The sequence below is a fragment of the Bacillus rossius genome, chromosome 13 (assembly GCF_032445375.1).
Source record: "Bacillus rossius redtenbacheri isolate Brsri chromosome 13, Brsri_v3, whole genome shotgun sequence".
NCBI lineage: Eukaryota > Metazoa > Arthropoda > Insecta > Phasmatodea > Bacillidae > Bacillus > Bacillus rossius.
The window spans coordinates 42,447,966-42,465,124 of NC_086340.1; the positions used below are offsets into that span (position 1 = coordinate 42,447,966).

General features: G+C 36.9%; 1 protein-coding gene across 1 annotated transcript in view; it reads right to left on the reverse strand.

The window, feature by feature from the left end:
* LOC134538493 (putative uncharacterized protein DDB_G0282129) overlaps window positions 1-17,159 on the reverse strand; it is a 482,072-nt gene that overhangs the window by 190,221 nt on the left and 274,692 nt on the right. The window contains exon 4 of the mRNA XM_063379862.1: window positions 8,736-8,867. Coding sequence (XP_063235932.1) covers window positions 8,736-8,867 — 132 coding nt within the window. The remainder of the gene's footprint in view (window positions 1-8,735; window positions 8,868-17,159) is intronic.

The window sequence follows — 17,159 nt, forward strand, 5'->3', positions numbered from 1 at the left end:
CTGTTATTATTTATTTAAAAATACTTGTGTGTGTTTTTATTGGTGTATGTCGTTTTCAACGATATTTTCTGTATGAAAGAAATTTTGGCTAAGTTTGCAAGATAAGGAGGGGTAAAAAGGATAACCTTTATTATCACAATCAATTGTCGTTGAGCGAAAATCATATATAATGGACTCATTTCAATGCATTTCAATCCCTGAATAAATATAATTTTTTACGAATAAATGTGCATAGCCGATATAAGCCCGCCACTCTAGTTCTGATCCAATCAAAACATGTCACACTTTTGCAATATTCAGTGTGAAAAACGAATTACGTTATACGGAAACTATGCAATAGTACTTATTAAACAAAAAAAACTGCAAGTAAGTATCAAATGTCTACACAGCGAAAATTTCCATATTTTTCAAGTATTGTAGGTAAAATGTTAAGTAACTAAAAGTGATAAATATAACTTTTGTTACCAAATATTATAGAAACTGACATTGCCAATCACAGATACATATATAACAGACTTAGACTTAAAATTGTATTTCAATTACAAACTATTTCTCATCACGAACACACGAATTTTAAAGGTTGGAATGGCACACGTGTTACCATTTTCAAATACAATAAATTGGACATATTCTTAAACCCATCGCATATGAGTTTATATAAATAATGTTTTTGTTTCCTTTAGAAATAAATTAAACTTCAATCAAAAAGCGTACGACTCGGTGATAGACCTGCCTATAGTATCACGTCAAGTATTTTTATCTGAATTCACATCCCATAATATAAGGATGTGAACAAGTAATTGCTGGTTTTAATATAACTAGACATCCACGCTATTTTACGAAATTTAAATTTAATTAAAATAACTGAGGAGCTACTGGCTTTTCAACGCACAAGCAAGCTACTTTCTGTATACTGTCAGCAATGATAAGTTTATAACACTGGTTCCAAATTTTTAAAAAAAAATATAAAGAAAATGAAGGTTTCTGGAATTAGGGATGCAACAGGAGTATGTTATTATTAAATAATAAAACAAATTTTAAGTTTATTTTGGGTCAGAAAAGGAACGTTGTTTTTTAAGTATTGCAGATTGATGATGGCCACGCAGTAGACTTGATAGTAAGATAATACAGGAACTACAGAAGAACACCCAAAACCACTAGAAAACCTTACATAGAGCTTGTATCTGAGAGGAGTTAATTAATAGGTGTGCCAAGAGATTGGAATGATCATACTGCCCTGCGTCCGCACTCCTCTTTAAGACATTCGTGGAGTTACCAATCACGCATCATTATTGTCACGTTGTTTCTCTGACCGGACGAACAAAGATTCTACAATGCACCTTAACTTGTGTTTATATATATACATATATATATATATCGTAGTCCGAAGACAATTGGCCTATACGCCTAGCATTGTGCAAGACCTGGTTGGCAGGTATTCCAAGTATCGAAAAATTAGATTTCCATTGTAGGCATAGCGACAACATCTTTATTTAATCGAAAAGGTATTTTGTATAGAGTCGTTATATATATATATATATGTGTGTGTGTGTGTGTGTGTGTGTGTGTGTGTGTGTGTGTGTGCCAAGTATCAGTGCGCACAGCAGCCTCTCTTCTAGTTCATAAGCAGTGGTTTAAGCAGGAAAGAGGGGAGGGCAGGTGTATCCTCCCCCAAACCCGGAGTTACGTAAATATTGGAAAACATCAGTGAAGACAGTATGTTACTGTGTGAGAAGCCACATCACCTATGGTTACTACTGTAGGCTCTTATGTCACTGTGTTGGTGTCAATAGCAATGTATGTTGTCTTGAAGACATGTGTTACAATTTTAATTTTTTCAATTTTTTTTTTTCAAAATTCCCTCCTCTCTCTCGAAAAAAAAAAAAAATCCTGTATCCGCCACTCAAACTATCAACCCCCTTTTTTCCCCGCAATACTAAAAATATCTATGATATAAAAATATATCATTTCCACCCGCACAAGAATTAATTTGAAATCAAACAGCGGGCAAAGTGGTCCCCTCACCCTTTTCCAAAAAAAGCTAGATTTTTGCTGTTCGTAATTATTTAACACGTTGCTTACTTAACGAGTATTAGGCCCCAGCCATCTTGTATTTTTCCCTCATTATGCAATAATTACATATTATTATTTAATATTTGTCTAATTTTTTTTTAGTATGTCAAACGCATTAACCATACCTTCCAGAACTGCTATGCCTTGTTGCGACCACATATTTGCTATCAGGCTCTGTTCTGTGAGCGCCGCGGGGAAACAACTCATTATTCCACACGGGCCAGTACAACCATCCTGATAATCACACCAGTACACAAAGTGTTGATTTAAACTAGTAGCCAATGCTAAGTGCTATGCCATGACAAACTAAAAAAAAAAAAAAAAATAGCACGGAAGCTTTTTTGACGTGACAACGTCTAATAAATCGATGAACACCGGCTGCACGCACGAAAAAGTGTCCCGTTACGCACATTGTTCCGTTACACTATGTCCCGTTGCGCACATTGTTCCGTTACGCTGTGTCCCGTTACGCTCATTGTACGCTTGCGCCGCATCTATCTCTCTTCCACTCGATTGGCCTATGCGTCCGAGGAGAAGAAAGACAGCGGCAGCACACAACTTACATCTACACGTGAACTGTTTCGTCGACTGTTTATAAAGTGAAGTGAAAAGTTAATGTGGTTTTCATTGCTTATTACAACAACAATTTCGGCAATAAAGGATAATTATTCTTGTACTTTAAAAATCTGATTACTAGTATAATTTCAAGTATTTATTCTTTTATTATTAAAATAAAAATGATTCAATTTTATTCATAAAAGTATGCAATGATTTTATCAATGTTTTGTTATGACGTCACGTTAAACTATCGTCCGTAAACCGACTTTACAGACAACCAATTTTTTTTTTTTTTTGCAAGCGGTAACTGCAAGATGAAGAGGCCAGGCCTAACACGCAGCATCAGTGGTCCAGTGCCGCGGCCACGCTTGCACGCTCCAGGCAGAGCGAGCTTCTGGCGCAGAGCTTGCACTCTCGCCGACAGCGCTGGAAGCACGAGCTTACGCCCGCTATACAATGGCGCGGAAACGGAGACGGATGTCCCGGAACATTTCACTGTCACGTCTCTGCTGCTTCCACAGTGCACGGAAACGTAACAAACGGCAACCGATGAGATTGCATTTCAAGGTTACGATATATTAATTTAATTAAAAATAAAAAAATTGGTTGTCTGTAAAGTCGGTTTACGGACGATAGTTTAACGTGACAACGTCATAACAAAACATTGATGAAATTATTGCATACTTTATTTATAAAATTGAATCATTTTTATTTTAATAATAAAAGAATAAACACTTGAAATTATACTAGTAGTCAGGTTTTTAAAATGCAAGAATAATTAACCTTTAATGCCGAAATTGTTGTTGTAATAAGCAATGAAGACTACATTAACTTTTCACTTCACTTTATAAACAGTCGAGTGGAAGAAAGATAAATGCGGCGCAAGCGTACAATGAGCGTAACGGGACACAGCGTAACGGAACAATGTGCGTAACGGGACAATTTTTCGTGCGTGCAGCCGGCGTTCATCGATTTATTAGACGTTGTCACGTCAAAAGAAATTATTGTTCGAGTCTATTGCATGGGCAGATATTGCATATGTAATAACAATTAAAGGCCCAAGTATAATAGAGCAATAGGTATTCTTGAATCTGAAGCCGTTCTTAACGTATTTCGAATATAAACAAACATGGCTACCACCGCACGTACGGATCCGTCTCCGTCTGAGTGCCATTGTAGAACGGGCCTTTGAGAAGGGATACGCAGTGGCTTCAAATATGGTACTATTATAACAACTTCCTGGATATATTTCGGGACCCTCAGGAATACAGAATCAGGATGAACGAAGCAGAATTACAGCAAAGACAATTTCTTGACAGATTAATGTGACTCTTAAAGCTCCTATTCCAAGCATTTTGTTACAATTAAATAATAAAGATATATATATTTTAATAAACCAGAATTTTCTTCTCGGAAATTACTGGATTTTTTTTTTTAGGTGTCGAATATAAAAAATCTTGGATAAGGTCACCTGCAAGATAAGGGCACTCGCTCTTTGGGACATACTGCTGTAGTCGTGTTGGCGAGGAACATGAATCTTCACACGGCGATTGTCTTATCGTCATATTCATGGCGCTGCTGGCGTGCGCAGACGGACAAACACACCTGTTTTACGCGAGGAATAGTGCTGTACTTCTGCGTTTTGCTTTTTGAACTTCGTAAACTCGTCGCTGTTGTATCATCTACTGTCTGTCTGTCGTCTTCATCCACAGCGAAGTTCAGGCGACACGCTTTTTCGGTACTTACGTATTAACACCACCGCAGCTACAGATTTGGCGGTTTTTAAGTGCCGCCAATCTACACCTAAATTTTTTTCGACAAATCATAAAAAAACAAATTTTATCCTTAAAATCAAGTTGCTTTCCACAAAATTTAATCGACGTCGACCCCTCGCACCAGCAACATATGAATCTCAAAGCTGAACAAAATGGAATTCTGCTTCCCTTAAACCAGATGTCTTTTCTAAGTCCCACTTGCTGATCACACTGTCTTAAATTCCATTTCCAAAAGCTTTACGTTTACCAAAATAAAGTTTCATGTCATGGGAATTGGTACATTTTCGTTTTTTTTTTTTTTTTTTTTAATATTTCGCTTCTGAAAAAAGAAATTGCATCTTGTTCTGTTTTTGGCAAATTCCAAATACGCATTTTCGTAGTACTAAAAAATGGCGTTAAAAATCAGCAAACAACAAGGCAACAAGGAATCCATGCGTTCGCGTGCGAACAACAAGATTGCTCTTTATTGGCGCATTGGCGCAACTTCTGCTGCGGTAGCATTAATACGTAAGTACCGTCTTTTCTAACACGTATCCACATTTTCTGCTATTACTTCATACATTGAAATTAAAAAAAATTAAACAAGCATAACATAAACATAATACAAGATAAAATAGGTGATGAGACAGAAATCAGAATTAAGCTTGAACTAAATACTCAAATGTAAGAGGTAACCATTACAAAATTCTAACCAAAAATCTAATTTACAGGAAACTGAAAATGAAGCGTAGAAATACATGTGCTGGGAAGTAATTAACACTTACAACTCCCAGCGTTGCCAAAAACAAGATGATAGTTAAGTGGTATTACATTGAGACGAGTCGCTCTCACATTTCTGCGCAGATTCAAGCATCAAGTAGGTCGCGGAATGTGTAGTTGGGAAGCCTTCTTTTCACAGACGAGAGAGCCAAACGCCTATCGTGCATCTTCGGTTTTTTTTGTTTATTGTAACTCATGATAACTAATGGTCAATTAGGTTAGGTTAGCTACATTATAAATACTTTAAAACATTGTGGACGGTTGATTTGGTTAGGAAAGCTACATTAAAGATACTGTGAAATCATGTAAACGGTTTTCTAGCCCTGGATACCAACATATTAAAAAGTTATTTGCTAAGCAACCATAAAATGATTTTACAGTATTATTAATGTCGTTATACTTACCTAATATAAACAACCATCCACAATGTTTTAAAGTATTTATAATGTAGCTAACCTATCCTAATCGACCGCAAAATGTAATGCCACACCGGTTTATACAATGAGGTAGAACGGAAAAAAAAGCGAGCATGAACTTCGGGGAACTTCGGATGTGGCTCTCTCGTCTGTAAATTGAAGGCTTCCCTGTGTAGTTTGCAGTGCAGTGCGCTGTTGCACATACATGGCTGGTTAACATTGCAAATATTATTTTTAATTATAAAAAGTTTTAATGTTTTTCTAAAACTGTACTATTTTTTGATTTTTCTAAGACCATAAAGTAATGTCTATTGTCAGTACCACTCCAATAAGAATGGTAGTCATTCTGAAAAAAAAATAATAATTCAATAATAAACACAAATCATCATTTCACAGGAGTAGCAGTCTGTCACTGTTAATAATAAGGCATTCCATTAAATTATGTTCTGTGCTTAATAGAGTGAACATTTGTATTTAAAAAGATAGGCTATTATAAAAATTTTGTTCACAAAAAATTGGTTGTCTGTAAAGTCGATTTACGGACGATAGTTTAACGTGACAACGTCATAAAAAACATTGATGAAATGATTGCATACTTTTATGAATAGAATTGAATCTTTTTTTTAATTATCACCATTTTGTACGGATACAAAGGAGTGAAATGAAATCTACAATTTAATTCATAAATTTACTTTTATTTGTACTCATTAATTCAAATATGTTTATTACTTAAACGAAAATAATATTTTAACTATAACTTTTATACATGTTTGCTATTTAACTTATTCTAATATATTCTGTTAAGGATAGGACGATGATAGGAAAAGTAGGAAACGAATGGGAGTGTTTCAAGTTTAATGTGCCTCGAAAAAGTCAAATCGATGGTTGTTCCAATCGAGTGGAAGAGAGATAGATGCGGCGCAAGCGTACAATGAGCGTAACGGGACAAAGCGTAACAGGATAATGTGCGTAACGGGACAATGAGTCATCCTTTTTCGTGCGTGCAGCCGGCGTTCATCGATTTATTAGACGTTGTCACGTCAAAAAAAAAACAGCTGAATCCAAGATGGCATTTTAAATTTACGTCTCCTTAGAATTACAAAAAATTAATATTATCAGATTAGGATCTTAATGACATATTAAAAAAAAACGCATTTCCAAAATTATAATTCCACATTTTCCTTAATAAAGTACGTTTCCGTTAGATTATTTAAATTTATTAAAAAGTTGGTGTTCTGTGAAGTATATCTGCAACAGATCACACCTATACAAGGCCAGTGCTAATGGTGGAAACAGTGCGTTGTAAAGACAGAGCAAATGCCCTCTTAGACGCACACCGCAAACTAAGCATAGGGAATGCTAGTCTCTTCACGGTCCAGCACCTTATTACCGTACACCAGAAAAAATTTATCAAACATACATTTTTCTCGATGTAATACTGGGTTTACAAACTTCGCAAGAAAAAGGAATAGTTGCAAGCACAAAAAAAATAACGTAAGAAAACCACGTTTGTTTAAGGACGAAAGTCACAAAACACCATCAATCCTAGGCCTTGAAACTGTAAAACTGTAAAAAAAATCCTTAAATTTTTTTAATGATTAATTTTTTTTCACTCACGAAAACGTGTGAAATTCTAAATAATTTAATTAAAAAGTGAAAACGTGTTGTGGATGATAAAGATACAATCATAACTTTCTATACACAAAACATATTCTTACCCTTCACAGATTTATTAAACAATTTCGCTTCAAATATAGGAGATCTGAAACGCAAGAAGTTTAAAAGTTGACTGATGCTTGCCATATTCTTTTACGTCTTGTGTAATTTTTGAACGGGTATTTGAAAACTTGGCTTTTAGGTACAAGGTCACGAAGGCGTCATAACTGCGGATAACCTTTTTATTTGTCATTAGTTTCCATTGATTTTAACAGATTTAAAGCCCAAGAATGGGAGATTGTTTACACTTATGTGTGTTATATACAATTCGTGGTAATTTTTTTGTTGATTAAGTTTTATTTTATCCTTCATTTTGTTTCAAATTCTGCGAGAGGGAGGACGGGAGATAGACCATGGAAAAATTAAGCACCGTTCAACGAACCAAAACTGTGGAGCTTTACTTTGAAAACCAGAAGCCAGTTGCTCTCACACAACAGGCATATCGCCACCAAGAGCTTGATTCAACACTTCGGACAACAGGGTTCCATGAGCGACCTGCCACGAAGTTGGACAAGGACAACACTCGTGCAGAAACACGGGCACTCAACCAGAAGTGTTGATGATCCATGTCATGAATCATGGGCTACACAGGGCCTGTGTCTGTGAGACCAATGATGGCGGACACCTTCACGAGAAACAATCTCCCATCCTCGGTCATTAATGGCCAGTTTTATCATCATGAAGTGTCACGCGTGATCTCGAGTAGTAAGCTGTTTGACCACTGTCCGACCTCATGTTCTGTTGCACCACTGTGTTGAGAGCGCTGGGCGAAGTTCACTGGGAACTTCGATGTGAACCGATCATCGGGTTGGTTAGTAGCAATGATCTCGGACCGACATCAAACCAGAAAACATGACCAGCATTCTCACGGACTTTACGCAGGTTAACCTAATCAGACGTAAACATTTACAACATTTCAGATCACATATAATACAAGTATCAAAATCTTCCACGAGAACTACAAAATATTTTAAATGTTTAAAATGCTTGTTATTTTAATTTGATGTTTTACTATTTTATTTTGCCATGCTTACTTTCCATATGAAAAAAAAAACATTTTTTGGTCAAAACCTGATATACTTCCAACTGCTTTATAATGTATTACCTAAAAAAAATACCAGTATGGATTTTCAGTTGTTACTAAAATTACAAAGATGAAGAAGCGACTGTATATGCTATCTTAAGACAATATTGCATAAACCATTCGTTCGCCGAGATACTGCTGCTGGCCTGTTGTCGCAGATTGCAAAGGTGTGAAGTTTGGTTCACAAGAAAAAAGAACATGTAATCCCAGTATGCGTTGACACATATTTTAGAGGAATCATCAGTAGATCATGCACGGGCCATGATGACTGGTTCGCCGATCCAAGAGCAGAACGTAGCTACTGGACAAAGACCTACTGTAAGGCAAGAGGACGAGGCAAGGCGCGGCACTCACTCTGAGGTCTCCGAGTCACTCGGGAAGGGGCAGGAGATCTCCAAGATGGGGCTGGCTTCGGGCTCCTCCTGCAGGGGGCTCTCGTAGATCAGCGTCTCCACCATGGAGCCCTTGGAGCTGCCGAAGGAGACCCTGCGCACACAGACGAGCAGTCATCATCCATTTAAGATTAAAGAAAAAATATCTATACTAAAATTATAAAGCTGAAGAGTTTTTTTTTTGAACGAGCTAATCTCAGGAACCACTGTCCCGATTTGAAAATATTCTTTCAGTGATGGATAGTACATTTATCGAGGAAGGCTATAGGCTATATTATATTATCAATAACATTAGGGATCCTTACTAAAAGTCCAATTTAGAATCAAATGCGTTGGAGGGGGATAGATACAACATGCAGTACACGTACGAAGTGTGTGTTGACAATGCCGCAGGCGCTAAAAGTCTTATATATATATATATATATATAAGCGAAATACCACTCACTGACTCACTCATCACGAGATCTCTAAAACTATACACCCGATTGACTTGAAATTTAGCATAGTTACTCATTTTGTGATGTAGACGCTCACTAAGAACGGATTCTGCGGAAATCCGATCCCAAGGGGAGTTTCCGGGGCGTAATATATCAAAATTTCAAGATTTTGGTAGGAAATCACCATGGCAACGGCTGTTTCTTTGTTGATGCTTCATTCGTATCTATGGCAACGACTATTTCATTGTTAGTGCAGTCCTAATCTTCGTTGAAATTTTGCGGGTACTTTAAATATCAAAAATTTCCCTTTTTTTCAAGTATATATATATTTTACAGACTTGAAACTTCACAGTAATGTTCCTTATGTTACGCAGGATGACATTTTCCGAAAATTAGATCCCATGGGTGGTTAAAACCAGGCAACAGTGGGTACTTTGTCTGCATGAGAACAGGATTTTGCATTGTTCATGCCTTCTGCGTCTCCATGGCAACGGGCATCGCACAAGGAGGGGCATGTATAATGAGCGGCGCAAGAGTGATCTGCCTGTAGACTGCCGTAGCAAAGTACGGGTACATCAGTTGTACGTTGCGTGCACGAGTCGGGAAACCATCGGTGCTATTCATTTTCTCTCCGGTACATTATACAGCATTGTAATAAATTTTCACTGAATTTTTTTATTTACCATTACTGTAAATGGGAGATGTGGCTTAATTTTTTTCCATTAGTATAGCCGTGCGAAGCCGGGTTGGGCAGCTAGTTATTTATATAGACAATATAACACACCAACAGTATTCTAAAAATAAATAGAATGTAGATTATAAAACACATTTTCGTTCCAAATTTTCAAGAGGGTCGGTAGCACAGCTGTAAGGCGCACCCCTGGTGACCTCATGTGGCATGGTTTTAATCTCGTCGCTGGAAACATTATTTTAGTAAACGTTTTTAAAAAAAATAAATTTAAATTTAAATTAATGTTGAATCAGTTCAATAAAGTTAAGGTTTGCTTTGTGGGGAGTATTTACAGACTGAATACAGTCTTTCAATCAAAAACTAAAATAGAAACATATTCTTACTTTTATAATATATGTTTTAAAATGTTTAAGGTTAATATTTGAGTAATGCTGCATAGAAGAATGACCTCTCAGACATGTGGAGAAACTTTATAATATTAACTTTTTGACGTGACGTCTAATAAATCGATGAACGCCGGCTGCACGCACGAAAAAGTGTCCCACTACGGATGTCCCACTACGGATGTCACACTACGGATGTGTCCTGTTTGCTCATTGTACGCATGCATGGCATCTCTCTTCCACTCGATTGAAGCAACCATCGATTTGACTTTTCAATCATATTTTCGTCGTTTGAATTATTAATATTATGTAATTTAACGATCGTCCACCGATTTTCAGCACAATCGGTACGGTTATTTAAAAGTAATGTTGAATATTCAAATACGTTTTGAACCAACAATGGTGTTTTACAGTTACACATAATAATTCAAATTACACCCGGGATCTTTTGCACAATGTTTTAAAAAATATTGTAACACATTATAAATAAGTCTGGTGTATTTGGTATGCGCATTTGTTATAAAATCGTGTTATAAAAACGAAATAATATTATTCCCCTACCGTGAAAAATTTTTTATAAATAAATATATATATATAACATCTGAAACTATGATTTCAAATATGGCTTCGTGGCAATGCGGTTACCATCGCTGACTACCAATTCAAAGTTTGACGGATCGAATCTCCGCCGCCGCTATACGTTCATTTTTGTACTTGTAAAAATAAATACGATGCGCCCGACACTTCAAAAGTAATAAATATATTTGAATTAATGAATGCAAATAAAAGTAAATTTATTAATTAAATTGTACATTTCATTTCACTCCTTTGTATCCATACAAAATAGTGATAATTCAATAAAATGGATTCAATTGTATTCATAAAAGTATGCAGAAGTAGATTTTATCATACAAAGGATAGAAAAATTAAAAAGAAATTTCTTCCTCAAAGAATATAACATTTTTAATGCCTAACTGGTTTGGTTGCAACAACCTATTACGGCTCAGTCTCAGGCCGAATATGATATTTCCTTTTCTTCTGGATCAATCATTTCATCAATGTTTTGTTATGACGTTGTGACAAACTATCGTCCGTAAACCGATTTTACAGACAACCAATTTTTGAGTGAATTTAAGCTCGATGGGCAGTATTATAATTATATTCCTTGACAAAAATTCAATTCAAAAGCCAGGGTTTAATCGGAGCCGTTTCTAATAGTTTAACATTCACGAGTGTTTCGTGCTGCTAATTGCTACCTGCGACTCAGGCAGCGCATTCTAGCGGCGGGCTCAGAAACTATGTGTGTGATTCGCATCCATAATTTTTGGCATTTGAAACGGGACTATTTTTTTAAAATCACGCTCGTCATTATTTTAAATAATTCCTCGTTAAATTCTTTGTGCGGGTTTCGTATAAAAGTGTGTATGCAACACGACAACACATGAATTTTCTCGTACTAAAAGACTCGCTAACATTTTTTTTTTTTTAATATATTACATGATTACTTCACAAATATACTGCCGGTTATAAATACGTGTTAATAACAAACCAAACTACAGTGAACTCGTAAAATAACAGTGTTTCAGTGTTAAGAAGACTACAGATCGTCGCTCTACCGCTCTGGTTCTGGGGTAGAGCGTCTGCCTTGTGACTTGTAGGACCCGGGTTCGCGCCCCGGCTCCTCCAAGGCGGATTGCCCAGACGAAATAGTGGAATTTTCTCTGGTATGAATACAATCCCTTGTAACAAGTCAGGCTATCAAAGAAACGGTGGGTGGAACAGAAAAAAACCTTCCAGGTGGCTTCCAAATGGGGAGCCCGTTTCTTTTCTTGGGCTCCCCATGCGGTGGCCATTCCGGGGGTTTCTCCGGGGGAACGGAGAAAAATATTTTTTTTTTAAATAATATTACCCGTCCAAGTTTTGTATTATGTGTTTTTGAAACATGAGGTTTTTCTCGTTGCCGATGTTAGATGTTGCACATCTCTGATGTAGTGCATTATTTTGCTTCAATTTTTTTTTTATAAATCTCTAGTTCATTCAACGATAAAAGAGGGGACTTTTAGTTTTTTTTTTTAAACAAACGTATTAATCGTGAAAAGTTTTTTTATAACAATATGATGTAGCTCTTTCTTTAGAAATATTCAAAATATAATAATTATTTCAAAATTTAAAAAAATATATTTAATTGGTAAGGATGATTTGTGCCAAAATGAATTTTTAAGTCTGGCACAGTCATTAAGTTCCAAGACTTCCTGTCTGGAGAATCGAGTTTAACTATTGACGCTTCTCTTGTGCGTGTACCTGAAATGTTTCTGGATCAATGTCAGGTTGTTAACGTCGAAGAACCATAATGTTTGTTTGCATAGGTAGATGATTAATTTCTAATTCCAGTCTTCTAAGCTCCAGCTTTTTTTTTTTTTTTTTTTTAATTTTTCGCAACATGGAACTGCGCCAGGCTATTTGTTGTAGTGCAAAAAAAGCAATCGCTTACACAGGACACAGATTTTTTATAGCTTGGATATCCAAAAATCATGTTGACGCCGTACCTCCTTGCCCGGGTCTCGGCCGCAAGCAGTGTTCGTGACGTCACTTCCGCTCCGTGCGCGCGGTAGTGGCGACCCCGCCCTGGCAAGAGTCTCTCCATTTCGAATCTCTCTTTGTTATTTCTGTTTTACATTTTGTTCTCATCTGTATCACGAGTGTGTTTTGTAGCGGCACTTCTTAGTGACCTGCGCTATAATAAAAGAACTAACAGCTTCGCCTCCTTTAGGGAAGCCTAAGATGCACATAAAGTTCTTTCTGCCATTCCCGATTACACCCGAACAATTCACCTTCGGCCAACCTTAGGTTTATATATATATATATATATATTTCTCTGTTTATTTTAATGTAGCTATACTAACCTAACTAACCGTCCATGGTGTTTTAATGTAGCTAACCTGACACAGGGGCGTAGCCAGGGGGGGGTTTTAGGGGTTCAAACCCCCCCCCTTAGCAGCAAATTTTAATTAAATTTCTTATTCATCACTCAAACAAATTTCATATTAACAATTAATAAAAATTTACCATTACAATATTTAAATTTAAGTACCGAAAACAGCTAAATACCACTATTTTACACCTTAAAATCCAAATTTTCCCGGGGGGGGGGGGGACCCCCGGACCCACCCGCTTTAATACGGGGGGGGGGGGGGGGTTGCAGGCTTCTTAACACCCCCCATACACAAATCCTGGCTACGCCACTGACCTGACAGACCACTTTTAATATTTGTTTCATTTTTCCTGCGCAAAAATAAAACAAATCCCCGAAGTTGGCCGAAGGTGAATTGTTCGGGTGTAATCGGGGATAGCAGAACTTAATGTGCATGTTAGGTCTCCCCCTCCTTTACGGCTCAATCCGCCTGCCCTCCTATCTGCCTTGTCACACGGGCCCCCGCGCGTGCACCGAACTAGTAGTCCAAGAGTTCTCCCCGCCTCGGGGCTACAGGCTGCTCCGGGCAAGCGACGTCCGCCACGTCTTCTCCCCTCTGTCCGTGGCGGGCCCGCGACAATCTTTTAAAAACTTTTCTGGCCGAGGAACATCGGATCAGCCTATTTTCTGTGAACGTTGATTGTGGAGGGGTAGGGGGAAGCAGCATTCCATGCCATTCCCTTCAAACCTCTACAACACCCCTACCAAAAATTTATTCTCGTAATAACTTCACTTGTTCCCCCCCCCCCCCCCCTTTTCACTGGCCCTTTTTCACAAATACGTCTTTTTTGACGTGACAACGTCTAATAAATCGATGAACGCCGGCTGCTCGCACGAAAAAGTACCATTGTTCTGTTACGCTGTGTCCCGTTACGCCCATTATTCCGTTACGCTGTCGGCGAATGCAGTAATAATAGTTTATGTTACAATTGACTAAAAAATTATGGTGATTCATATAATTGATGATAGATGTTTGATTACACTTTATTTATATGAAAACTTGTTCATAATTATATTTTAACTTTATAGCTAAACGCCAGTTTTTTAAAATTAATTACAAGTCATCTACACGTGAACTGTTTCGTCGACTGTTTATAAAGTGAAGTGAAAAGTTAATGTGGTTTTCATTGCTTATTACAACAACAATTTCGGCAATAAAGGTTAATTATTCTTGCATTTTAAAAATCTGATTACTATTATAATTTCAAGTATTTATTCTTTTATTATTAAAATAGAAAATGATTCAATTTTATTCTTAAAAATTAGCAATCATTTCATCAATTTTTTTGCTACGACGTTGTCACGTTAAACTATCGTCCGTAAACCGACTTTACAGACAACCAATTTTTTTTTAAATGTGACTTTTAAACCATAATATATTTTTAATTCCCCATCTCTTGGTATTTGTATTCGTATTCGATGAAAACCAGTAAAACTTCTGGAAAGTGTAGTATACATAGTATACACAGCCAACGTGGCACACGTCGAACAGGAAGACGTGCAGTGGAGCGCCTGTGAAGAGTGTAAAAAAAAGGACCGTATGCGCAGGTAAGTGTACGGAATAACCTGTAATATCCGCCCCCGCCCGGCCCGGTGTTGCCATGGTAACGCGACGTGTCGGCGGGGTGAATAGAAAGGGTAAGGGGGGAGGGGGTTGCCAGGGAGCGCGTGTCGGGGGCACGCCACGACGCAGTTTATTGCACGCGTCACATCCGGCGAGAGGAGGGGGTAGACAACCACCCCCTCCCCTCAATAAAAAAAAGCCTCCCCTCTGTCACCTTAAAGGTGGACTAACAATAATCCGTCACCCTATCCGTCCCGGGCCAAAACGAAAGGATTTTTAAATTTTCCTTTCATGCAAAGCATGTTTAGTTAAATAAATTTTTACGTACATATACAAATTAGTTTAGGCAAAAGAGAACCGAGTGCTGGGATGTCACATTGTAAATACCATAACTGTACAGTATTAAATATGTGATAATAAAAAACTTTTTAATTTGAATTTGCCCGTCCCGGGAAGCCTTCTTTTCACAGACGAGAGAGCCAAAACCCGAAGTTCCCCGAAGTTCATGTCCCCCCCCCCCCCCCCCGTATCATTAATGTAGCTATCCTAACCAAATCAACCGTCCACAATGTTTTAAAGTATTTATAATGTAGCTAACATAACCTAATCGACCATTAGTATCCTTTTATCAACACCGCCATATTTATTTACAATGAACAAAAAAAAAAAAAAAAAACGAAGATGCACGATCGGACGTTTGGCTCTCTCGTCTGTGTAAAGAAGGTTTCCCGTCCGTCCCCCAGTAAGCCGGGCGAATCAAAATAATCCGCACGTTTAAAATACTTTTCCATTTTGCTGCTGCTAACTGACGGGAAGGTTTGAATAGACCTGAAAATGTATCGTGTGTAGGTATATGTCAAGCACGTAATAAACCATTAAACTAGGTTTTTATTTTAAAAATATTTTTAGTTGTTAAAAATTCTTTCAAACGTAAGTTAAAACCATTTAATGGAAGCAGCTACACAAATAAACATACTTAAAACCATTTTTAAGATAATAAATGTTCCAGAAGTTTCCAGAACGTTTCCAGAAGACGTAGGTACTTATTTAAATGTATGCTTACATGTACATCCACGCAGCTACCTGCAGTGGTATTCGCCAAGGACACGGCTACAACCCAGAAGCCAAGCTACTTCAGACAATGGCCGTGAAAGCCTACGAACATTAATATTTTTTTTCTTCATTTAAATAGAAAAAAATGACAACATGAATAACGCAATAACTTTAACACGAGGAAAAATTTCCTCTGGCGATACACAAGCATAAAGCAAATAAAGCAATATTGATTAGGTCAAAATTACACGCAAACATTTTTTTTCTCACTTGGGAAAATGTTATATAGATAATACAAATTCATATAAATTTAAACTGAAAGTTAGAAAAAAGTAATAACGAGTAAATCTATGGATAGGTTATTTCTACGCAATATTAGGTTAATCCTAAGCAAACACCGCCAGTACATTCAAATTTCAATGTACAAACGAATCGCAAAGCCATTTTTAACATCTCTACATAAAGCATATTTTTTCAAATGTTAAAAGAAAATTCAGTTGATAGTTTTAATACTAATTGTATGTATATGTATATCTAAACTAAGGCTGGGTATCACACGCTATATTAGTTATGTTTTTGATGTGTAACATCCTAGCTCGTTGTATACGGCACATACAGTCCCTAAAAAAAGTTTAAGACCACATTCTTATTTCATATAAAATTACCCTAGTTTTAAATTTTTTAAATTTATAATCTCATGAATATTTTGTAAACAGTGCAGACCTTGAGACATCTATCCAACCAAAAAGCATTGGGATACATTTAGTTTTCGAGATACAATTAGTTGTAAAAAAACCTACAATTTCTGTTATAAAATATTTTGTAAATATTAAACCATTAATTTCGTGAATGGAACGGAAGTCGAGTGGAACGGAAATGTGTGACCACTGTGATGCGACTGTGGCGGATGGCGCGAACCGATGTTCACAAAGCCAAAGGGAAACTTTATAGTATTAACTGTTTAATAAATTTTAACAAGTCAGGGAGTGTTTTAATAAAATTCCTCGTCCAAAATCATATACAAAGCCGTGGTTTATTTTCCCCCCCCCTCCATTATGGTAGCCGTTTCATTATATAATTTAAAATTTCGGTCTGCTAATCAAATGATTCAACAGTCAACATAATTGACCCGGTAGCGAATTCTAGCGGAGGGTACAGATACTACGTTGTGATTCGCGTCGATAAATGTAGTTGAAAACACATTTAGCGTCTATACTTATCACGCTCGGGATTATTTAAAGATTTATACGTTTGATTTCATGTTCAAGTTTCGTATTATAAGTGTAC